Below are 26,318 nucleotides of genomic sequence, written 5' to 3'. Positions count from 1 at the left end.
GAACCCTTCAGACACAAGACTAACATGAAATCTTATATTATGTCTCATATGTTGCAATGAGCTATTGAAGCGTTGCAGTTTGGCATTTCATTGTAGGTAATTTGACCACCAAATACTGTATAGACATCTGGCCTAAAAATACTCAAAAACTATATTTTGTTTGTTTGTTGCTTTTCTTGTTTGTGCCATCTGGCTGCTTTTTCAGTTGATAAGAATGTCAAAATGTTCTCCGAAATATGATGTTATGGTTTGCCTTCACTTCCGCAACTTGTAATTATCGCAATCAAATCTGTGTTGGTTAAACAAAATTATTTTAATTTAAAAAAATACCGAAACAAAACACATTGCCCACATCATAGCGTCGCTTTATAAAAACATACTCGGTTCATTTCAGATATTCGTTTACACAATACACGGTTTTCTATGGAAATAACATTTGTTCTGCCATTTCTGCAATGCAGCTACACTCATTTTGGCAAACTCTCTATTTTGATGGCAATTATACATGAAAATGTATACTCACGAGGATAGTCTGTAATGAAGGTTGTTGAATAATGGGTTACAAAAAAAATGTTTGAAATGTACATTAAATTCCTTTTGCATAGTCTCATATTTCTTACATGTAACTAAACCGAAGCAAAACCCAATTGCATCGCACTGAACAATTTCCTTAGTATAAATATTTTTGGTCCCTGTTTTTGAAATGATTCCATTGTATGCATAGAATAGAACTGAACTTAGGGTAAGAAACTATAGATTTGCATATAATATTAGAAATGTTCTATATACATGTCTAAAAGGAAGCCTAATTCAGTGCCAGGTCCAGTTTAAAGGGAATCTCTCATCAGGTTTTCACCACCTTATTTGAGAGCAGCATAATATAGAGACAGAAACCCTGATTGGGGTGATGTGTCACTTACTTTGCTGCTTAGTGTAGTTTTGATAATCTCCTGCTGATAAAATAGTGATTTTAGCAGTAGAGGACTAGTAAACCTGCTGCCTTGTAGTCCTCCATATTAATGAGCTCTGTATAACTCGCCCCCACCACTGATTGGCAGCTTTCTGCCTATGCACAGTGTACATAGAAATCCGCCAATCAGTCGTGTGGGCGGGGTTATACAGAGCTCAGCATTCAGAGAACAGAGTCTCTGTCCTTATATTAAGCTGCTCTCGGATGACAAAAGCCTGGTGACACATTACCTTTAATATAGGCTTTTGCTGGTGAAAGTTTTAATTACTGCTCAATGCCACTACAGGTTAATTGAATAGTTAATATACTAAAACCAATGTGCTTGTGATCCTCCATAACCCAGATCCAGCTCTAAGGAGGTTTCAATCACTTGAAAGGTAGTGTCCAAACCTGCAGCTTTTGCATCTGATCTGCGTCAAATCAGCGTTTTGTTAGCCCCGGACTATTTGTAGTTTGTACAGTAACTATATTTTATAGTATTTATGTATATTTTTAGGTATAGTTCACATTACACATTTCTAAAGGTTGGAATAGTTTTTTTCTTCTCCCTTTTCTAAACCATAATCCTCTTTTTTGGTTTAACAAGTAGATATACGGCAGTAACCTGCTATTCGCGATGCACAGATTGCTTATCCAGAGCACATGCTGCATTTTATCAAGTATGATTTTCACAGTGCACAAAAGTGCCATACTCGTCAGTAAGACAATGAATGAGAACTATATAGTGTATAGTTAATTACTAAATTAGTGGTGGAAGAGATAGTCAAACATGTCAAATCATTCAAAGATAATACTAATAATAATGATATAAAAATAAGCACCTTATAGGAGAATTGTATGTGACTATAGTAGCTTGTAAAACACAACTCTCCATTCGTGGACCTATAATGCTCACTCTGAGCAATATATGTGTATATCATTCCCTCGCCTGTAAACATGACAACTCTATAGTCTAGGTCTGCGTCATTGCATACTTCCATAAAAGCAACATGTCAATTTTATTTGTATACAATATAACAAAAGGGACATTGCGACCAAAGCACAGAAAGTGTTATATGTAGCTTTGTAAGAAGGTGTTGTACAACAGGAAATTCCCTTTAAGAGATGTAAATGTTTTTCGGCTCACATTCTGACTGCGGATATCGGCCCCAGTACAGGAGTCAGACATCAAACTTCTTGACTTCCGATTTTGTTTATTGCTGTATGAGATTAAGGCTTGTGGTGGTCGTGGATTGAGGGGTCTGTGTTCGTATAGCACGGTTTCATGATGGAAGACTTATTAGAATAACAATTAGGTAATTAAAGATAGTAAACATAAGTTAAAATACATTTTACCGTTTGCACAAAATATGCAATCTAGCGTTAGAGATTGGAAGTGATAGCAAGAGTTCTTTTAATGAAGATATTCTTCCCTTGTGCTTAATCTTCAGTGCATGGTCCAGAAACAAGGAAGACATTGTCCAGTGCCATTTCACCATTTTTCCCCTTCCCACGTTCAGATTCAAATATAACCTGTAATAAGACAATAACAGAACAAGAAGTTAGCATCTCTACAAACCATATCAGTGTTTCATTGCTAGGCTGTAGGTAGACAAGTCCTATCGAGCTCAACATATAGCCTGACATATTTATCTAGAGGAAGCCGAAAACTCCATTGGGCAGACATTAATAGCTCCATATTGGGATGCAGAGAGATGGCCATAATAATTTGGACTGAGATCAGAATGCAGTGCACGGACTGGCTGGTGGCTCTCCCAATTCGAGCGGGAGAGATGCATAGAAATACATGAAGCTATCACACTCTGGTCAGGAGACCTGCCAGCCAGTCCATGCATTATGTTCTGATCTTGATCCATTTTATATGTCCGTCTAACTGCGCTCCCTTAGAGGATAAATTCCTTCTCAACTCCTCAAATGGTGATATAATTCCCTGGATCAATGTCCTAACACAAACTCTAGTGCTCAGAACTTGTAATTATAATTTTCAAGAAAGTCATCCAGGGCCTCGTCGTACTTTTGTAGTGAGTCAACCATAACCATAACATCATGTGGCAGAGAGTTTCATAGTTTCACTGCTCTTACAGTAATAGTTACCATCTCTTGTGATTACACCTTCTTTCCTCTAGACATGGAGGATGATCCCTTGTCATCCTTGCAGGCCTAGGTGAAAAAAGGTTATCAAAAAGATCTCTGTACTGTTCCCTCATATATTTGTACATTGTAATAACATCACCCTTAAACCTTCAAGTTTAATAACCTGTCATGGTATTGCAACCCACAGATTCCGCAATTGATCGCTCTTCTCTGCACCCGCTCTAGTTCAGCTATGTCCTTTAACACTGTAGACCAAAACTGTAACAGTATTCTAAAGCCCCCGTCACACTAAGTGAGATCGCTGCTGAGTCACAAGTTTTGTGATGCAACAGCAACCTCAGCAGGGATCTCGCTGTGTGTGACATCTAGCAGTGACCGCCCCCCCCCGGGTATCACTGATCGTGCAGGAATGTCCTGGGCCGTTTTTTGATCGTTTGTCTCCCGCTGGCCAGGCATGCATCACTGCGTGTGGCAGCGGGAGACCATCGATCAGCGAGCTCCCAGTGCCGTAACAGACGCTGTGAGCTGGTATCCAAGGTAAACAGCGGGTAACTAAGCGACGCGTGCGCTTAGTTACCCGCGTCCTCGCTGGTCCTGATCTCTGGTGAGTCTGCCTGTTTGACAGCTCACCAGTGATCATGTAGCGACACACCAGCGATCCTGACCAGGTCATATTGTTGTCGGGATCGCTGGTGCGTCTCTATGTGTAACGGGACCCTTAGTGTAGCCACACTAGTGATTGTATACAGGCAAAACTATGTTATCTTCATGAGCATCTACAGTGGGTACAGGAAAGTATTCAGACCCCTTTAAATTGTTCACTCTTTGTTTCCTTGCAGCCATTTGGTAAATTCAAAAAAAGTTCATTTTCTTCTCATTAATGTACACTCTGCATCCCATCTTGACTGAAAAAACAGAAATGTAGAAATTTTTGCAAATTTATTAAAAAAGAAAAACTGAACTATCACTTGGTCATGAGTATTCAGACCCTGTGCTCAGTATTGAGTAGAAACACCCTTTTGAGCTAGTACAGCCATGAGTTTTCTTGGGAATGATGCAACAAGCTTTTCACACCTGGATTTGGAGATCCTCGGCCATTCTTCCTTGCAGATCCTCTCCAGTTCCGTCAGATTGGATGGTGAACATTGGTGGCCAGCCATTTTCAGGTCTCTCCAGAGATGCTCAGTTGGGTTTAGGTCAGGGCTCTGGCTGGGCCAGTCAAGAATGGTCACAGAGTTGTTCTGAAGCCACTCCTTTGTTATTTTAGCTGTGTGCTTATGGTCATTGTCTTGTTGGAAGGTGAACCTTCGGCCAAGTCTGAGGTCCAGGGCACTCTGGAAGAGGTTTACATCCAGGATATCTCTGTGTTATGATGAGTCACCGGAGGAAAAAACAAAATACCAGCTAAGTCCAGAAAAAACAGAGAGGTTGGCAGCTATCGGATTGCAGACCACTGAACCTATCCACAACAACTAGCAGTAGCCGTGGGGGGTTCCTACGGTGCCCTAGACCCCTCGATCACAGCCGGAGAGCTACATAGCCTAAAGACAGAAAGGGGAAAAACTAAACTGCCCCAGAGCAGACCCCAAAGCAATAGGCAGCCCCCAACATATAATGACGGTGAAGCAAGATGAAAACACTAACACAGATAGAAAGATAGGTTGAGCAAATGATGGGGCCCAAGCTAACTACATAGGACAGGATAGGAAAGCTGCTGTCTGCCATCCGCAAAAACCTTATCAAAATGAGCCAACTGACTGATAGGAAAAACAGGCCCTGAAGTCGCTAGGCTTCAAAAGACTATATCAGCACTCAGGTATATTCTGAAGACAGAGCAAAAGATCAACAGATCAGAGACAAAAATGGAATTCAGCTCACCCCCGGCCGGGGATGGCAGAACTCCCAAAAAACAAGGCAAAACAAAAACAAAATTGAAGAGTACAAAGCAGAGCAGAAAAACTTAGCTTTGAGACACAGGAATCAGACTGGTCTCCAAGAATCCAGCAGGAAAATCACCAGCCAGGAAGAAGGGTGTCGGCAGCCTTACATCCAGTCCTCAATTCCAGCCACCCAGTTATCATCTAGCTGCCCAGGTGTTTGGTAATCAGTCTCACTACCTTCCTTCACCAGAGGGGGAGTTCATCAGACCTCAATGATGAAGGGAAAAATGAACTCACAACATCTCTGTATTTGGCAACATTCATGTTTCCTTCAATGACAACCAGCTGTCCTGTCCCTGCAGCTGAAAAACACCCCTATACCTTGATGCTGCCACCACCATGTTTCACTGTTGGGATTGTATTGGGCAGGTGATGAGCAGTGCCTGGTTTTCTCCACACATACAGCTTAGAATTATCACCACAAAGTTCTATTTTCGTCTCATCAGACCAGAGAATCATATTTCTCATAGCCTGGGAGTCCTTCATGTGTTTTTTAGCAAACTCTATGCGGGCTTTCATATGTCTTGCACTGAGGAGAGGGTTCCGTCGGGCCACTCTGCCATAAAGGCCCGACTGGTGGAGGGCTGCAGTGATAGTTGACTTTGTAGAACTTTCTCCCATCTCCCTACTGCATCTGTGGCGCTCAGCCACAGTGATCTTGGGGTTCTTCTTTACCTCTCTCACCAAGGCTCTTCTCCCACGACTGCTCAGTTTGGTTGGACGGCCAGGTCTAGGAAGACGTCTGGTGGTCCCAAACTTCTTCCATTTAAGGATTATGGAGGCCACTGTGCTCTTAAGAACCTTGGGTACTGCAGAAATTCTTTTGTAACCTTGGCCAGATGTGTGCGTTGCCACAATTCTGTTTTTGAGCTCCTTGGCCAGTTCCTTTCACCTCATGATTCTAATTTGGTCTGACATGCACTGTGAGCTGTGAGGTCTTATATAGACAGGTGTGTGCCTTTACAAATCGTGTCCTATCAGTTTAATTAAACAGCTGGACTCCAATGAAGAAGTAGCACCATCTCAAGGAGGATCACAAGGAAATGGACCACATGTGACTTAAATATGAGTGTCTGAGCAAAGGGTCTGAATACTTATGATCATGTGATATTTCAGTTTTTCTATTTTAATAAATTTGCAAAAATTTCTACATTTCTGTTATTTTTCAGTCAAGATGGGGTACAGAGTGTACATTAATGAGAAAAAAATGAACTTTTTTGAATTTACCAAATGGCTGCAATGAAATAAAAAGTGAAAAATTTAAAGGGGTCTGAATACTTTCCGTACCCACTCTATGCCGCTTCTAATGCATCCTGTAATTTTATTAGCTTTGGCAGCAGCTACCTGGCACTGGTCACTAAAGTTGAGTTTGCCATCCACCCAAGTCTTTTTCAGTGACAGTTTCACCCAGTGTTTTACCATGTAGTACGTAATTACACATTTTATTTCCTCGGCCCAAGTGCATAACTTTAAACATTTATCTACATTAAACTTCAATTACCATTTTTCAGCCCAAGCCTCCAGCCTACATAAATCCTTCTGAAATATTAAATTATCCTCCTAACGGCAGCAACTAATCTTCCATGAGAACAATCGAAAATGTTCAAATTCAAAATGGCTGACCTCTCTTGCACAACAGAACATCTCATTGGGCAAAGTAATGACACCTACATGCACAATGATTGTTTGGTCAACCAATATGGTTGAAGGTAATCTGATGTGTAAGACCACCTTTACACTCAACATTTAACTTGCTCATGCTTTTGGTCTTTAAACCTTATAATACAATGATGGCTTCATAACTGGAATAACTAGCCCTAATTCCTTGTGGATTTGCTTTTCGGAATGTTGTGGCTTAGTGCTGGACTCCACCTGTCCAAGCCTTTTAGTCATGGTATGGTCTTTTTCTACTCCAGATACACCACTGCTACCAGGGTGTAAAGAATTATGAACAGGAACAGTGAGATTTTCGAAAATAAACATGCCCATATTTCCATTAGATATCCTGATATAATTTACATTGGTACACAAAAATATAATTTTGACATTAGCTGCCATTTTACATCTTCTCTATGATATAAAAATATTTCATAACAATGTTGGATAATCCCATTTGCTAATGGCTACAGTTTTATATATTTTCCAAGAAGAAACATTAGGGTTCTCTGAAATTGTAATGATACTGGAAATCTAAATCCAAGACACTAACATTATCCACATCTGCCTGGAGCTTATAGTTTTTTCTCCCCTTCCTGTGTGGGTTTCTAAAAACATATTGATAGGTTAATTAAGTTCTTATGTAACTGGCACTTGTGTGTACATGTTTCAAAGGGAAACATCTTGTGAACTCTGCTGAGGATGGGGAGCGATGCAAGTGCAGTGCCCTGTAGAATTTGTTATCGCTATATAACTAATTGGGTGTAAATTATAGGACAAAAAAGTAGTTTAATTTAGGCTTTACTTTTGAAACAACAACTACAAGACACCTCTAGGAGCTGATTACCTCCCACAGAACAAAATAATCAGATTATTCAAAATGTCCAATCCTTCTCTCCCTTGACATCATCTCTCAGGAAGAGTCAGGGGACCCCACACACATTGGGATATGACTCGGATGAGTGCTAGCAAATTTTATCGGATAACTCAATGACCAAAGTTATTCAGTGAGGCAGTGCAGTTGGCCTATTTTTTCCATTGACCGAATCCGTCTGTGAAAAAAAATTGCAGCATGTAGAGATTTCACTCTGTATTTGGCTGAGTGCAAAAAAAAAATAAAAAATTGATGCCACATGGACCATCAGTATGACATCCAATTTTCATGGATACATTACAATTTTGGAAGATGGGAAACTATAAACAATCCTGTAAAAGATAAGAGTAATAGCTGCTGACTATTAAAACTGGACTGCATATAGGCAGCACATGGATGACGTGAGAAAAAAAAGTTGCCACACGCTCCTGGATGACAATGACTGGGACCTATCTACATATATAATCAACAGTTGTCCGCTGTCACCGAATCCCATAAGGCACCACAGCAGTCCCACTTGCGCAGGCACAGTTTGTGAACAGCCTTGCGGCCACGAACTGCGCCTGCGCAAGTGACATTCACGTCACCGTTATTCTCGCGCATGCGCAGTAACAGCCACCTTGTTACTATGGATGCGCGAGAATAGCGGTGACGTCAATGTCAATTGCGCAGGCGCAGTTCGTGCGAACTGCGCCTGCGCAAGTGACATACACGTCACCGCTATTCTCGCGCATGCGCAATAACAACGCGGCTGTTACTGCGCCTGCGCTGGAACGTGTATGTCACTTGCAGTTTGTGGCCGCAAGAAACAACCACTGCGCCTGCGTGGGGATTACCTTAGGCAGCAGTAAATTCTGACAGCCCCACATATACACCGATTTTAAAAAATAGCCACTGCGCCTGCGTGGGGATTACCTCAGGCAGCAGTATATTCTGACAACCCCACATATACACCGATTTTTGGAGAGTGCAAACAGTGTGAGACATGTCCGCTACTCCTGTCAGCACCACTAAGCATACACAGATGTTAATTTCACCACACTCCCGATGCGATAGCATCGAGCCTTTTTCTAGTTTTTCATACGCTCGTGTGACCCCAGCCTTAGATGTTGTGTGTATCCTGCTGATTTAGGCAGTACTGAGTGTTTTGAATCTCTTCTGTTTGTAGGTTTCTAAGATCTTAACACAGAGAACACTATTCTACATGTAACGTTCCGTAAATATGTTATACCTTCATTATTATCATCCCTTGTTGGAAATATAAACTACTCTGTTTTACACGGTACCTTGTTGGAAGATCTGTTATGTGTCTCAGGTATTTCAATTCTTGCTATCCTCCATTCTCCATCCTTACTTCTGTTCTCTTCCCAGACCGGATCCTTATTTTCATTTATATACACCCGTAGTTTTCCAAACTTTTCTCCGACAAGGAGAAAAGTGAAAATTAAACAAGATTTGCTGTTTGGTCGCAGATTTGTAAGTGGGAGTCTGAGACGGGCAACGGCCTTCTTGTGACCAACAATAGCAGGAACTGATAGATAAAACCCGGTACCTGAATCAAAGAGCGAAATTAGTCCATCATATTAGTTCTGGAGAAATATGGCATTTCAAATAGATGTTGAAAGGGAATAGTGAATATATAAATTGTAAGCATCAGATTTTCTAGAACAAAATGAAATTTGTACGAGTTGCTATACAAGTGCACATGAATACGCACACAAATGATTAGCGCTCATTCACATTAGTGTTGCACTTTGTGTCTAAATACAATTTTAGTAAAGTAACAACAAAATTTGATTATCTCTTTTACTTCAATGAGATTTTAGTCCTTTCCCTCATTACACTATGAATGCAGAATGATGATCTCCAAAGTAGGAGGAAGCGCCATACTGTGTAAGTGAATGTCAGAACTTTCCACATGATCATGATTTAAAGGGAATCTGTTAGCAGGTTCTTGCTATATAATCTGAGAAGTACATAAAGGGCAAGAAATCCTGATTCCAGCAATGTATCACTTAATGGGCTGCTTGGCGTAGTTTTGATAGAATCCTTCCTTGTCTGGGCTATGTGTACTTTTGGGCTATGTATTACTTTGCCCCTTGCCCACACCCCAGACTAGCAGTTTCCTCTGTACACTGTTAATTTTCAACAATTGGTAGGGTTACATATATTAGCCTGACTGCCTCGTACGTGAGATGTAGTCCTGTAGTGTTGATCTCCTGTTGATAAAAATTGATCATATTGAAACTACAACACACACAGCTTAATAAGTGACACATCCATGTAATCAGGGTATTGTGTGCCCTATATTATGCTGCTCACAGAATAAATAGCAAAAACCTGATGACAGATTCCCTTTAACATTTGTATGGAAAAAATTATTCATATTTTATGATCTATGAAACAACTATAATATGCAATGGTGGGACAATCCCATTCATACTCTGTGTAGACCTGCATAGGATCGACTATTTTTTCCAGTCAATGTCTGTGTATTACTGTTACCTATGTAGGGTTATATGCCTTAGCTCTATACATAATCAGACAGTGGTGTTTTATAGTACACATGTACTTTATATACAAAATTGGTTGGAATTGTTAACTACCCTCATTCAGCAATGTTATAGACAACCCAAGTGCCCTCACCTCTGATATTTGTCATGTTATGGATTAGGTGAATAAAAATATTAAATCATATCACTGCACAATCTTAAGTATCATCATCAGTATGGAGATAACCACATTAGTCAGGAGCCAACAGTCTACATGAAGATCAAATGTTATCTACGTGTGTTTCTCTGTTAATAACGAGATGCTAACAGCCACATCAAGTACATCAGAATCGCTCAATGAAAACGCAATATTTCACTGCCATCTGTGCAATAATCCAATTTCTAAAACAGGGACAGATATATGTAGGAACAGGGAACAAGATCGCTTGTCTGGTTTCAAGCACCAGGATTTTTTACCTTGAATGAACCTTTGTGCATATGTAACAGTTTCCTGATAGACAGTTGTTTTTTTGATTTTGCTGGCATTTAAATGTGCAGTATTTCCATAATTTTTTGTGCTGGTTCTTATTTTTGGACAAGTCATTATACATTATTGTTCAAAAATCTTTCCATTTGTATACTGTTGACTATAGATATTGATCTCTCTGTAGACGTTTTTTCCTCAATTTTTTCTCTATGAACTTGGTCTATTGTAGTAGAATGCATAGGGAAATGGGGTTATATCCACACCACCCCCTGCAAAGGATCACGGACCCCCATCTTTGCTCATCTCCAGCTTCCCATTCTTGTAAAAGAGAAGTGCCATTAGCAAAACTAATGAGAACATTTAGAAATTACCCTAGTATTGAAAAACAACGTCCATAATTATAAAATAGGCATTATACAATGGACATGTGATATTGCTTGTTACCTGCCCATATGCTCAGTATACGCAATTTAACCTTTAATAACCACAGAGTGGAAATGGCTACAGAATCTCTTCTTGTCATTAGTAACGCTTTCTTACCGTGGCTCCTATTTGTATGTTTCCAATCAAAGTCGTCTTCAGTCTCCTGTTTCCAATCACAGGCCCCACGATCAAAGCTGCAGTCTATAGATACCTCTAAGCACATGGGAAAATTAAAGGCATAATCCCAGTTAGTATAATATGTCCAATTATGTGGAGAGTCAACATAAAATATGAGGGTTTTAAAAACCCAATAACTAATGTGGCAATTTATTACATTCAGTTTATGCAGAAGATAATGATATACATATTGTAATGGGTACAATTACCGTAGAAGTAATATAGGGTAATTGCATGTGTCACTAGAGACGAGAGTTGGGGTCATTTATGGTGAGGAACATTAGTGTATGTTTAACCATTACTAAACGGATGCACTTATTAATTATGGACTTTTGTTTAAACTTTCAAGAAGTTTGATGTTGAATATTAGGAAAGGGATAATCACCACCAATTATAAATAAGGGGTGTACATAGCCTTGGGCTTGCCATGTATAGTTAGTGATAATTCATCTTAAAAGGAAATGTCCACCTTATAGTACCAATATCATGTTTTTCAGCATCTCTGATGTGTGTAAATTTAGGGCTCGGTTTTGTTTTTTTTGCTTTTTTTGATACAGAGCTCCATACAGAACTGCTCTTCTGTATCAGAAGAGCAGGCGTCCAATCACTTTAAAGATACATTAAGGAATTATTCTGCACAGAAATGATAAATGGTAGAGCTATAATTTTAGGGTGATCCTGTAGGACTCTTTGAATGAAACCTCATAGTGCATGGAGTATCAGATTAAATTAAGCAAAAACCACCTTAAATGGAATCTGTCACCCCCAGGACATATATAACCTATTAATATGGGTATACAGGTGATAGAAATATTAAAATATTCCTACTTGTATACTTCATAGTAACGGTCTTGTTGTTGAAAAATCGTATTTTATTTCTGTATGCTAAAGATTTCTTCCAGTCTTCGGGGTTGTGCGGTGCCTGGAGGAAATCCTTGCTTCCTGTATGCCCATTTTAATAGCTTATATACATCCCAAGGGGTGACAGATTCCCTTTTAATTGATGAAAATCTACTGTTCTCTCTTTAACACAGAAAATATATTATGTTGGACATTACCTTCTGATTTTTGGAAAGTGGCTTTCTTATTTACAACACTTGACCTAAAAGCGGGCTCTTCTCTTTTAACCTGTAACGCTAATGGAAAAAGTTAAATATATACCCATTCAAGAATTCACCTTTAGCCCTACTAAAACAAGTCATCAAACCATCCAATCCCACTGATGCATCTTTCTGCCAAATAGCTTTCATTTGAGATTTGACAAAGCCTATCCACTCAAAACGTGAGATAAGGACTACCCAGCCAAAACAAGAGGATGACATTTTCGCATATTATTTCAATTTATTAGTTTTGTTACTGCTTTTATCTGCTTTACATGTTAACACTATGTTACCATTTAATGCATAGTGACATTTTAGATTTTATTTTGCAATAAATGGGGTCCGTGTATAGTAACCTATACAATCTGCAAAAATGGAACTGACCAGTTGAAGTTGTCCCTTATTCCTGTGGGCCTCTATGTGGTTTTAATATGGTGACATAAAGAGGCACTCTTATCCAAATCTATATCCTCTTAATATTTTACAATTGTCATATTATATGACACTGTGTAATTACAATTGCTCATTTTTCCTTTCTACCCAGCTAATTGTTCTCTCTACCATTAGGACTATGACATCACATGATTAAAAACTGACTAGCAGAATCCTTCTAAACTCCATGTACAAACAGGAGGTCAATTTTCCCTGTGTGAGTTATCACTGTAAAAGTCCCTGGCAGGGGGAAGATGGAGGAGCTGAGTCAGGAATTGAAGAGGAAGATGACTCATGCAGGGAAAAGAGACTTCCTGTTACTACATAGAGAATGGAAACGAAAAGAATTAGCTGGGTAGAAAGGCAAAATGAGCAATTGTAAGTACAGAGGGCTATATAATATGATGATTGGAATATATTAAGAGGATAAAACCTGTGATGGAACCACTTCTTTAAATAAGATATATACTTTTCATTTTGTGGCGCTTTTCTAAAGGTGATATAATTTTTTATGGCCTTATACTAGTTGTGTGACCACATAATTTTGATTATTTGAGCACACTTTGGGTGAATTTGTGGATGTATGTCTTGCTTGGTTATCATCATATCTCCATCGTCTAGTTAGTATGAATTGGTGTAAGTAGCAAATGCTTATTTGCTAGTTATTTATCATTCATAAACTTATTCTTTTGTGTTTGCCATAAATTTTGCAGTGAAGATTTCTAGTGAAGTTAATTAAAATAAACATGTTGTAAGTTTATGCTTGGAAACCGTCACACCTAGACCACACAGGCACTGGGTTCAAGCAGATTCTGCCTTCCAACAAATCTACATGAAATTTCCAAGCACTGAATTTCTTCTTTCCTTAGATGGTCTGATAACAATCACATAAGACAGTCTTTTATTTATTTAAACACATGAGAAAAATGTTTAGTGGTCTGGATATCTGAATAATCCATCAGCAGAATTAACTCAACATTTATAGAACTGTTGCCAAGAAAAGCGCTGTAATGTGAATTTGGATGGTGTACAGTCATGACCTAATTATGGTTAGACCTATATCACATGGGATAATTCATTAATATATTGAGGGTTTATATTTTATGAAAAGGTTATCGCTTCTCTCCACCAGAATCCTTAAATTATATCTGTTCAACGGAAAGCTGCCTCTAAATGCCAAAGTGTAGAATCATAGAGTAAGAAGATTTGTATAATCTTGTATGAAATATTGTATAAAAGCCACGTTAACATGTCTATTATTGATTAACCCCAGGGAATAGATGTGAGAGGCAAGGGTGCAAGTGTTTCAGGTGCTTGATCCCAGAGGGGCACCACAATGTTTGGCAAGGGTAGTCAGGTAGGATTGATCCTTCCCCTATAATATACCTATCCCTAATCCGTCATTGGATGTCAGATGCCAATGTTTCATTCCTGGCATGGGTAAGTAAGGCAATGTCAAAGGGTTTGATGATAGTCTCTTCCATGCAGAGTGCAGTGTATGCCACCAAGCAGGCTCAGTAGGCAGTTGTTCTGAAGCGGAGTATGCAGTTCCGCTGTTGCTTGGCCAGTGTACTACTCAGCCAATGATATTAATTGAACTAAACATGTAAAACAAGCGCTGTCATTTTACGCAGCGCTTTATATATATTGTCATCGTTGTCCCCAATGGGGCTCACAATTTAAATTCCCTATAGTATGTCTTTGCAATTTAGGAGGCAACCCACACAAACATAAGGAGAACATACAGACTTCTGGCAGATGTTGTTCTTAGTGGGATTTGAACCGGGAACCCCAGCCACCATGCTGCGCAATGGGGGGTGCACTATCATTTCTTAAATCACCACATCGCTCCTGCTGGAGGCTGATTATTGTTTTATATTCAGTGTTCTGGGCTGCTTACATTGTATAGATCCCTTGTTTTTGTTCCACATTTAGTCTGCTCTTTTGGTCCTTTGAGTAGTAGGATACAAATAAGGTGGCATTCGGATGTTGAATCAACTTCACATTAGTCTTCAAGCAGCTTGGATTGTGTGCCTCTCCACTCTTCCTCCAGACTCTGGGACCTTTATTTCCAAGGTCTAGTCTAGTGTGAAGTATCCACAATCAGTGATGGTTTGGGGAGCTACGTCATCTGCTGGTGTAGGTCCACTGTGTTTTATCAAGACTAAAGTCAGCTTAGCCGTCTACCAGGAAATTTTAGAGCACTTCATGCTTCTCTCTGCCAACAAGCTTATTGGAGATGGAAATTTCATACTCCAGCAGGACTTGGCACCTGTCCACACTGCCAAAAGTACCAATTCCTGGTTCAAAAACAACAGTATCACTGTGCTTGATTGGCCAGCAAACTCGCCTGACCTTAACCCCATAGAGAATCTATGGGGTATTGTCAAGACGAACATGAGAGACATCAGACCCAACAATGAAAATGAGCTGAAAGTTGATATCAAAGCAACCTGGGCTTCCATAACACCTCAGCAGTGCCACAGGATGATCGCCTCCATGCCGCGCCACATTGATGCAGTAATTGATGCAAAAGGAGCCCTGACCAAGTATTGAGTGCATTTACTGAACATACATTTCAGTAGGCCAACATTTTGGATTTTAAAATCATTTTTCAAGCTGGTGTTATAAAGTATTCTAATTTACTGAGATAATGACTTTTGAGTTTTCATTGGCTGTAAGTCATAATCATCAACATTATCAGAAATAAACACTTGAAATACATCACTCTGTTTGTAATGACTATATAATATACAGTTGTGGCCAAAAGTATTGACACCCCTGCAATTTTGTCAAATAATACTCAGTTTCTTCCTGAAAATGATTGCAAACACAAATTCTTTGGTATTATTATCTTCATTTAATTTGTCTTAAATGAAAAACACAAAAAGAATTGTCCTAAAGCCAAATTGGATATAATTCCACACCAAACATAAAAAAGAGGGTGGACAAAAGTATTGGCACTGTTCGAAAAATCATGTGATGCGTCTCTAATTTGTGTAATTAACAGCACCTGTAACTTACCTGTGGCACCTAACAGGTGTTGGTAATAACTAAAATCACACTTGCAGCCACTTGACATGGATTAAAGTTGACTCAACCTCTGTCCTGTGTCCTTGTGTGTACCACATTGAGCATGGAGAAAAGAAAGAAGACCAAAGAACTGTCTGAGGACTTGAGAAACCAAATTGTGAGGAAGCATGAGCAATCTCAAGGCTACAAGTCCATCTCCAAAGACCAGAATGTTCCTGTGTCTACAGTGCGCAGTGTCATCAAGAAGTTTAAAGCCCATGGCACTGTGGCTAACCTCCCTAGATGTGGACGGTAAAGAAATATTGACAAGAGATTTCAACGCAAGATTGTGTGGATGTTGTATAAAGAACCTCAACTAACGTCCAAACAAGTTCAAGCTGCCCTGCAGTCCGAGGGTACAACAGTGTCAACCCGTACTATCTGTCGGCATCTGAATGAAAAGGGACTGTATGGTAGGAGACCCAGGAAGACCCCACTTCTTACCCCGAGACATAAAAAAGCCAGGCTGGAGTTTGCCAAAACTTACCTGAAAAAGCCTAAAACGTTTTGGAAGAATGTTCTCTGGTCAGATGAGACAAAAGTAGAGCTTTTTGGACAAAAGCATCAACATAAAGTTTACAGGAGAAAAAAAGAGGCATTCAAAGAGAAAAACACGGTCCCTACAGTCAAACATGGTGGAGGTTCCTTGATGTTTTGGGGTTGCTTTGCCACCTCTGGCACTGGACTGCTTGACCGTGTGCATGGCATTATGAAGTCTGAAGACTACCAACAAATTTTGCAGCATAATGTAGGGCCCAGTGTGAGAAAGCTGGGTCTCCCTCAGAGGTCATGGGTCTTCCAGCAGGACAATCACCCAAAACACACTTCAAAAAGCACTAGAAAATGGTTTGAGAGAAAGCACAGGAGACTTCTAAGGTGGCCAGCAATGAGTCCAGACCTGAATCCTATAGAACACCGGTGGAGAGATCTAAAAATGGCAGTTTGGAGAAGGCACCCTTCTAATACCAGGGACCTGGAGCAGTTTGCCAAAGAAAAATGGTCTAAAATTCCAGCAGAGCACTGTAAGAAACTCATTGATGGTTACCGGAAGCAGCTGGTCGCAGTTATTTTGGCTAAAGGTTGTGCAACCAAGTATTAGGCTGAGGGTGCCAATACTTTTGTCTGGCCCATTTTTGATGTTTTGTGTGAAATGATCAATGTTTTGCTTTTTGCTTCATTCTCTTTTGTGTTTTTTCATTTAAGACAAATTAAATGAAGATAATAATACCAAAGAATTTGTGTTTGCAATCATTTTCAGGAAGAAACTGAGTATTATCTGACAAAATTGCAGGGGTGTCAATACTTTTGTCCACAACTGTATATGAACTTCACTTTTCATATTGAAGAACTGAAATCAATTAACTTTTTGATAATATTCTAATTTTGCGAGATGCACCTGTATGTAAAGTGGTCTTTGGTGCTTTTTTTTTACATTGTTTGGTATGTGACAATGTTTTTTTCCCTCTAATTTATTCAGTGGCAAAATGTGGAGATTTTTTTCCCCAAACAGAAATGCATCAAGAATTGACATGTTTTCTATTTTACCACACTGCAAGGAATGTGGAAAAAAACAGCACCAACACCATCAGCACTTATCATTCCTTTGGACATTTTCCCCTGCAACAAAGTGGATTTTTTAGCCTGAGATGTCCGTGCGAATATACCCCATATGGTTTATTTGTTTCTATAGGCAGCATGACTCCTGGCCATGGGTTATACCTGGTATTGCAGCTGAACCTCATTAACTAGAATGGGAATTAATAGCAATATCAGATAAAGCCAATGCACAAAGGTGGTGGTGGGGAAAAATGAAGATTTATTTTCAAATCCTGGAGGACCTCTTTTAAAAAAAAAAAAAATAGTCTGGACAATGTCATACTGCAATGTGACAGCATGATTTCAATGGCTACTTGCAGTACTGCGTTCCATAGTTTCTTACATAAAATCTTCTAGTCTTGTATTTTCAAGGTAGCTGTTTCTTTGTAACACAGAAAAAAAACATACCTAAGTATCAATACACAGCTCCAGAGATTGTATTTCTCCGCAGAAAATATCGGCAACTTTCTTATAGATACTACATGTGGTGCCCATTAAGTTAATAGAAACCATTTTGCAGAGAATTCCAGATTTCTTATACTTTAATACCATAATGAGCACATAAGACATGAATAAAATATGTCTCCCATGCTGAAAAGTCATTTAGTAATGTATCCATGCAAAAAATGTTCCACAACTGGGAGATCAACAGCTTAGATGAAACTGATAGAATTTATGCTGTTGAAGGAAAGCACTTTGTAAATCTCGATTTGTGCCGTGTGTTAGTTTTAGAGTATTTTGACTTTGTTTATAAAATCTGATGAAAATCCCACACATGGACAAACCGTCCCAAGTGAGCAGCAATAAAAGTTCTTAGGAAGAAGTTAAACTAAAAAAGAACAATAATGAACTTTCCACCTTGTTAAATACACGCTAGCAATATACAGTATATCTCAAAGTGACCCAGCTTTTAACTAGTAGTGTAGGATGGTCCTTCATCCTGGCATTTCTAATTTATACATCCATAAAGAGTGAACTTGTGACACTGGATAACGTGAAAAGCTACATCAGGTAATGTGAAAATAATGTGCAACCTTAAAGGTGAACCATATCGTCTTCATTATTCAATATCTTACAGAGTGCCCAAATAGAGGTAGGGACAATACACCAATACTCCTGTATAACTTCATGACTTTATGATCAATAGAGATGAGCTAATCAATTTGATGTGAAGCAAATTTGTGCCAAATTTGATGGACTCGGCGATTTCGAACAATATGCATTTCACTTTGACTACTCTAAAATAGCCTGTGCCATTTTTAGCATTGTTGAAGATTGCATCAACCACAGAAATATCCCAGGACCTCAGACAGACTTCCCCATAATGTCTTACAGCTATCACGCTACATGATTTAGCACAGCCAATCAGGAGGGACTATCATAGACTGTATAAAAGCAAAAGCAGTAAATGCAGAAGACATTTTGAGGTGAATCTGGATACTGAGTGGACGGCACAGCTCACAGCTTAGGAAAAAGAAATAGAAAGAAAGTCAAAAATCATTGAAGAACCTGTACAGATAGTGTGTGACAAAAACTTGTTGATGACCTATGCCAATCTAAACAGTATCCATAGCTATTTTGATCAACCTAAACTATATATTGTATTTTTCTAATTATAAGACGCACCGGTTTATAAAACGCACCCCAAATTTAGGAGTGGAAAAAAGGAAATTAATGTTTTTTTAATAAAATGGTGCACATTATAATCTGCTTTTGCGGTAGCTTACCTAGGGGTCAGTGGTGGTGCAGCGAGTTCCCATGTGGCAGGGTCGCTGACGGCGGAAGCAGGAGATGCTGCAGGCTCCAGGCTGGTAGGATGGGGTGTTCGTCAGTGGCTGCAGGAGTTGGGCCATGGGTGCGGGCTCCAGGTGTCACAGGTGTGTCAGATGCAACAGACAGTTGCTCTTCATTTCATTGCAGAAGGTCTCTGCGTTTGGCATTGCAGACGTCCTTCTTAGGCTGGGTTCACATAGCGTTAATGATGTGCATTTAACACATCCGTTACATAGCGGCATTAATGCACCCATACACTGCTATTGATGAGCGCATCGCTGACACATACCATAATTGGCATGCGCTAGCGATGTCCCGTCATTCTGTGACGGACCCTCTGATGCAGGATCTGGGGGTCCGTTACTGCGATCACGTTATGTGAGTAGCATTAATGCAGTCCGTCAATGCTATGCGTTGAAAGGACTGCATTAATACTATGTGAACCTGGCCTTAATCTTTCTGACTTTTGGACTCCGCTGCAACTTCCCTCCGGATCTAATGGACACACCTGGATCTGGATGTTTATAGACTCCCGGTCTGCTTCAGGGAACCGCCGATGATATTCACATTTTCCCTTGTGAAGGCTTGGAGCTATAACAGTCAGCTTGCTTCCTCTCAGGTGCTCTTGGAGGATGCTTGGTGTTACCTCTCTGGAGTCTGCTCAAGCTAAGTTTTTCCCCCTTGTTTGTCTCTCTTCTTGTCTTTAGTGTATGATGGGGACTGACCAGTACCATCCCCCTTCCCTATTCAGGGCCTAGATCTAGGGATATTCAGGGTTTTGGTTTACTGCTCGGCGATTGGTGTGGAACCAATATAGGGGCGGTAGGGAAGGCAGGGTGCTATTAGATCTGCTAGGGGTCTCCACTCTCCAATTCCCTAGTGTTTGAGCTAACTTCCCCTCATCCCTTCGTGTTGCACTGTGTCTTCCCGCACTGTGTCTTCCCACACTGTGTGTAACACCAGGCTGGATCTCCGCACCTTCCATACTTTCTAATGCGATGGAATCAGAGAAAATGGTGGCCAGGGACGGCACATGCTCAATTGAGATCTCGGAAGATGAGATCTTGGTGCCAAGATCTCAATATGCGCTTGCTCTGACTCCATTTTCCCAGAGTTCACTGCATAAAGAGTAAGGAAAGTGTGGGCTCCAAGCTTTCACAAAATGTCGGCAGAGCCCCCGTGCCACCGAACACCTCGTCGTACTTGCTTGGGTCCTGCAGTCATCGCCAGACTCCTGACTCCACCAAAAACTTTTGGCAGCAGCGACCCTTGGACCCTGCTCTGCCGCAGCTACAATTCGTATTATAAGACGCATCTCCATTTTCCCTGCAAATTTGAGGGGAAAAAAGTGTGTCTTCTAATCTAAAAAATGAGTTACATTAAAACTAGTAATAAATTTTAAAACTTATCAGTTTTCATTAGCATGCTGCCTTTTATTTTCAGTAGTTTTTTGTCCATGCACCGTTTTAACCATACTTTTTTGCAGAAAAAGATTTTGAGCTTCTTCTACCCATTACATATGTGCATACGGTGTCTTACAGACGTCAGCATACCAGCAAAGTTTTGGTAATATGTCTTTGGTGTCTTTTTGGTCATTCCCACCAGTGACTTTTTTTAATTGTGTGTATAAACTATGTCCATATGTTCAGATCACTTCTTTTAGTTGCTTCATGGCTTTTTAAGCTTGAAGCAATTAAAAGAATCTCAAAAAAGACAGAATATATATGCAGTTTTTTACATTAGGTTTTAGCACTTTTTCAGGCGGGTTCCAAGCAGAAACTGCCTAAAAAAGATGTTGTGTACACATTCTTAACCCCTTAATGACCATAGGTATTTCAGTTTTTGCGTTTTCGTTTTTTGATTCCCTTCTTCCCAGAACCATAACTTTTTATACTTCCATCAAAATGGCCAAGTTAGGGCTTGTTTTTGCGGGACAAGTTTTACTTTTGAAAGACACCACTGGTTTTAACATATCGTATACCGGAAAACGGGAAAAAAATTCCAAGTTCGGTGAAATTGCAAAAAAGTGCAATTCCAGTTATTTCTTCTTTTTTTTACCATGTTCACTAAATGGTAAAACTGACCTTCCATTATGATTCTCCAGGTCATTACGAGTTCATAGACACCAAACATATCTAAGTTCTTTTTTATTTAAGTGGTTAAAAAAAAAAATCCAAAATTTGGTTAAAAAAAATAGCGCCATTTTCCGAGACCTGTAGCATCTCCACTTTTCGTAATCTTGGGTCGGATGAGGGATTATTTTTTTGCGTGCCGAGTTCACGTTTTTAATGATACCACTTTTGTGCAGATATGATCTTTTGATCACCCGTTATTGTATTTTATTGCAATGTAGTGGCAACCAAAAAAACCCTAATTCTGACATTTGAATTTTTTTCTCGTTACACCGTTTAGTGATCGGGTTAATTCTTTTTTTTATATTGATAGAGCGGACGATTCTCAACGCAGCAATACCAAATATGTGTATATTTATTTCATTGTTTTATTTTGAATGGGGCAAAAGGGGGGCGATTTGAACTTTTAGATTTCTTTTATCTTTTAAATATATTTTTAAAAACTTTTTTTTTTGCTTGTTGCATGCTTCAATAGTCTCCATGAGAGACACGAAGCTTCAGTACTTTGATTTCCTCTGCTACACAAAGGCGATAATCAGATCACCTGTGTGTGGCATTAATGTTCACTTGCTGTGAGTGCCGACCACGGGGTGGCACTCATAGCAATCTGACAATAACAACCATAGAGGTCTGCTGCAGACCTATAGTTGTCAAGCCAACCCATCAGTGACCCACGATCATGTGATGGGGTCACCAATGGGCGGGATTAGCAACATGCTTCCGATAAGCACGAGTTAATTGCCGCTGTCAGAGATTGACAGCGGCATTTAACTAGCTAACAGCTACAGTTGGATTGCAATTCCACCCACGGCTGTTGGGGGCACATGTCAGCTGTATAAGTCAGCTGTCATGTGCCCGAAAAGGTGCCGGAGAATCCGGCATCAGCATACTATTACTCCCAATGTCGGAAAGGGGTTAAACGGTAAAAGAACAGACAGCACTCGAATTATACACTTTTTGAGTGCTATCTTTTCTTTTGCTGGACCTATTCACTTTATTGAGTGGCTTTGATTGCCAAATCGGTTCAAAAGGGGACAACTGGTCTATAAAGCAAAAAAATAAAACATGTCCGTCCTGATAATGGATACGTGTTATACAGTCATGGCCAAAAGTATTGGCACCCTTGAAATTGTTCCACAAAATAAAGTATTTCTCCCAGAAAGTTATTGCAATTACACGTTTTTTTATACACATATTTCCTTTGTGTATTGGAACACCACAAAAGAAACAGAGAAATGAAGGCAAATTTAACATAATTTCACACAAAGCTACAAAAATGGTTTAACACACTTTAGAATAAACATCTACAATTAATCACTTCCTGTAACCATCAACAAGCTTCTTATATGTCTCCACTGGATTTGTAGACCATTGTTCTTTTCCAAACTGCTCCAGGTCTCTCATATTTGAAGGGCACCTTCTCCCAACAGTTCTCTCTACAGGTGTTCAATGGAATTTAGATGCAGACCCATTGCTGGCCACTTCTTAATTCTCCAGCGTTTTGTGTCCATACATTTCTGGGTGCTTCTTTAAGTTTGTTTAGGGTCATTGTCCTGCTGGAAGACCCATAAGCTAGGACGTAAAGCCAGCTTCTTGACAATGGGCACTACATTGCGACCAGAAATCCTTTGGTAATCTTCACATTTTGTGATGATTTGTACACAGTCAAGGCACCTGGAGCCAGAGACAATGTTGTGCTTTACCAAAAAGCTCTATCTTGGTCTCATCTGACCACAAGATGCTTTCCCAGAAGAATTTAGTTTTACTCACGTACAGTTTGGCAAACTGCAGTCTAGCTTTTTATGCCTCTGTCAGCAGTGGGGTCCTCCTATGTCTCCTGCCATAGTGTATCATTTCATTTAAATGTCGACAGTTCTCTCCGACACTGATGCACCCTGAACCTGCAGCACAGCTTGAATTTCTCTGTAACTTGATTGGGGCTGCTTATCCACCATCAAACTATCCTGTGTTGCAAGCTTTCATCAATTTTTCTCTGCCGTCCATGACCAGGGAGATTAGCTACAGTGCCATGGATTGTAAACTTCTTGATTATGTTGCACACTGTGGACAAAGGATCAAGATCTCTGGAGATGTTCTTGTAACCTTGAGATTGTTGATATTGTTGAACAATTTTGGTCCTCAAGTCTTCAGACAGTTCTCTTCTCTTTCTGTTCTTCATGCTTAGTGTGGCACACACAGACACAAAATGCAAAGACTGAGTCAATTTCTCCCCTTTTTATCTGGTTTCAGGTGTGATTTTCATATTGCCCACACCTGTTATTTGTCACAGGTGAGTTTGAATGAGCATCACATGCTTGAAAAAGTTTACCCATAATTTTGTCCAGCCCATTTTTGGGGTTTTGTGTGATTTTAGGTACAATTTCTCTTTTTTTTCTCAGTTGTTTTTTTTCGTGTTGTTCCAATACATACAAAGGAAATAAACATGTGTATTACAAAACATGTGCATTTGCAATAATGTTATGGGAGAAATACTTCATTCTCTGTAATAATTTCAAGGGTGCCAACACTTAATTACGATGTGATTTTGGCTAACAAACAAAAAAATTATGAAAGTCACTATAAAAAAGGGCTATCAAATCTCTGGTTTGATGCCAATAGTGATTGATGATATATTTGACAAAACTTTGACCCAACTAATCATGAAAATGAAAAATGCTGCTGTATTTGGTGAAGGGTTGTAGTTCCTTTGGCTTTTACTAAACACATCTTTATCTTGAACGGTGTATTAACTGGTATGGCAGATCACAAGCTATGTAACAATGTTAAAAAAAATTCTGTTACCAGGAATACGATGCAGCCATCAAAGCATCTAGGTATAAATCGTATACATCTCTCAACAAGCCTAAAAAGTTTATGATGAGGCAACTAAAAAGAGAAAGAATCAAAAAAAGGATAATTAGGATTGTATCTCCCTCGGGTGATCCCAAAATTCACCCTAGGGACATTGTCAACTCGTTTGCAGATTTCTTTAAAAATCTTTATAACCTGAACGATGACCCCCGAACATGGGTGGTTAACTCGAATTTTGTGGATTCTTTTCTACAGAGTATCGATTTACCAAGAGTTGATGAGCTGGACTTGAATTATGTCAATAGCCCTTTTACAGAGAGTGAAATAGTTGACGTTATCAAGAAACTGCAGTCCCAAAAATCACCAGGGCCGGATGGCTTCTCTGGGGAGTACTATAAATCCTTTTGAAAAATTCTGGCTCCACAGTTGGCTTCCGTCTTTGGTCTGGCATCCTCTCGGGGTTCCTTCCCAGAGGAGATGTTAGAGGCAACAATTGTCATGATTCCAAAGGAGGGGGGAGACCCCGAGAGGATACAGAACTATAGGCCAATCTCGCTCATAAACAGCGATATTAAAATCTTCTCAAAGATCATCGCAAACCGACTAAAAAACATCCTTCCACGTCTGTTGGTGGATGATCAAATAGGGTTCACAGAGGTCCGCCAGGCCTCAGATGGGTCTAGAAGGGTGTTGAACTTGAAAAATTTAGCTAACAATTCGAGAACTGAAACTGCTTTTATGGCACTGGACGCCGAGAAGGCGTTCAATAGACTAAACTGGCTATATTTAAAAACAACTTTCGCTAGATTTGGCTTTGATGAGAAGTTTCTATCAACAGTCTCCTATACTCGGGTCCTAGTGCCAGGATCAATGCAAACAACTTCCTTTCTGACTCGTTCGACATTACTAATGGCACAAGACAGGGGTGCCCCCTGTCTCCCCTTCTATTTGTGCTTGCCATAGAGCCCCTAGCTGAAAAAATTAGATTAAACAATGATATTAAAGGCTTTGAACTGCCATCATGAAATTTTAAAATTGGGTTATTCGCAGATGATCTCTTCCTCACAGTTCTTGATCCCACAAGTTCCATTAAAGCCCTTTCAGATGAACTAGAAAAATTCTCTAGAGCAACCTATTTTAAGAAAAACCCACACAAATCCAAATTTATAACTCTAAACATGAAACAATCCGAAATTAACAAAATAAAGACTCAAACCCAGTTCATTTGGGAGGAGAAAGAGATTGTCTATCTAGGGATTAGAATAGCAGGATCAATCCAAGCCACAGTTAGGGCCAATTTAGACAGCATTATAAAGACTATTACAGGCAATCTATCCTTTTTGGCTCAGCTAGAGACTTCCATTTTTGGGAAGATACTGGCAGTCAAAGCCTTTATCCTTCCCAAAAGGGACTTTGCCAGTTAGCTTTCCATGCCAATCCATTGATAAAATTCAAGAGCTCATCCGACTATTTATTTGGAAAGGTAAGAAAGCAAGAATATCTGCAGACTTACTTTATAAAAATAAAAAACATGGGGGCGCAGGACTGCCCAACATATATGCTTATTATCAGGCCTCACTTATTAAACAGAGCTGGCACTGGTTTATGGAAAACATGACACATCCGGCTTGGTATGGCTTGGAGAGAGATGCTAGTGATAGAGGTTCCACGCGAAAGCTTTTCTTTTACTTCCTTCTGCAAAAGCACAGTGTGAACTCATCGCATCCTATATTTCGGTCGATAATCTCAGCCTGGAGGGAACTCATTAAGCCGACTAAAAATATCAAAAAAGCAGAGCAAATCTTAAAACCACCCCATCTTCATTTGCACTGATGGATGATCTCCCGATGCCGGAGGTATGGGGAAAATCTGGAATCAAAAAGGTGGGGATGTTTTTAGTGGAGTGGAGTTCTTGAAATTCAGTGAGATCAAGGCTAAATATAATCTACCATCATCTGAGCTGGTCTTTTACACCATGTTGAAAGACAGAATTTTGAAAATCATAAAAGGGAAGACTTTAAATTATGAAATGCTAACTTCACTGTTGTGCAACCTTAAAAATAAAAACCTCTGCAGTCTGTGTAATTTGTATAGATCTGTCGTCAAGGACCTAACGAGCCACAAAAACATAAACATGAAGAGATGGGAGTCCGATTTAGGTGCTGATATCCGTCTCGAGAATTGGAACGATGCCATCAAATTCACTTACAATTCCAACATATCAATGGGTCTTCACGAGGGTTATTTTAAACTGTTAAAAAGGTGGTACTATACCTCGACAAAGGTTAT

The 26,318-nt window shown here is 39.7% G+C and overlaps 1 protein-coding gene across 2 annotated transcripts in view; it reads right to left on the bottom strand.

Annotated features, from left to right (window-relative positions):
* Positions 1 to 294: 294 nt before the first annotated feature.
* EGFL6 (EGF like domain multiple 6) overlaps positions 295 to 26,318 on the bottom strand; it is a 163,594-nt gene continuing 137,570 nt past the window's right edge. For both annotated transcript variants that reach the window (XM_073586162.1, XM_073586163.1), the window contains 4 exons: positions 12,172 to 12,249; positions 11,054 to 11,149; positions 8,821 to 9,086; positions 295 to 2,482 (listed from right to left, as the gene is read on the bottom strand). In XM_073586162.1, the coding sequence (XP_073442263.1) occupies positions 2,390 to 2,482; positions 8,821 to 9,086; positions 11,054 to 11,149; positions 12,172 to 12,249 (533 nt within the window). In that variant the 3' untranslated portion in view covers positions 295 to 2,389. The remainder of the gene's footprint in view (positions 2,483 to 8,820; positions 9,087 to 11,053; positions 11,150 to 12,171; positions 12,250 to 26,318) is intronic.

Source organism: Dendrobates tinctorius, unplaced genomic scaffold, assembly GCF_039654945.1.
Source record: "Dendrobates tinctorius isolate UK_male_01 unplaced genomic scaffold, ASM3965494v1 ptg000091l, whole genome shotgun sequence".
Classification (NCBI taxonomy): domain Eukaryota; kingdom Metazoa; phylum Chordata; class Amphibia; order Anura; family Dendrobatidae; genus Dendrobates; species Dendrobates tinctorius.
Note: the sequence above shows the minus strand (reverse complement) of the source record. Positions and strands in the feature narration are given on the sequence as shown.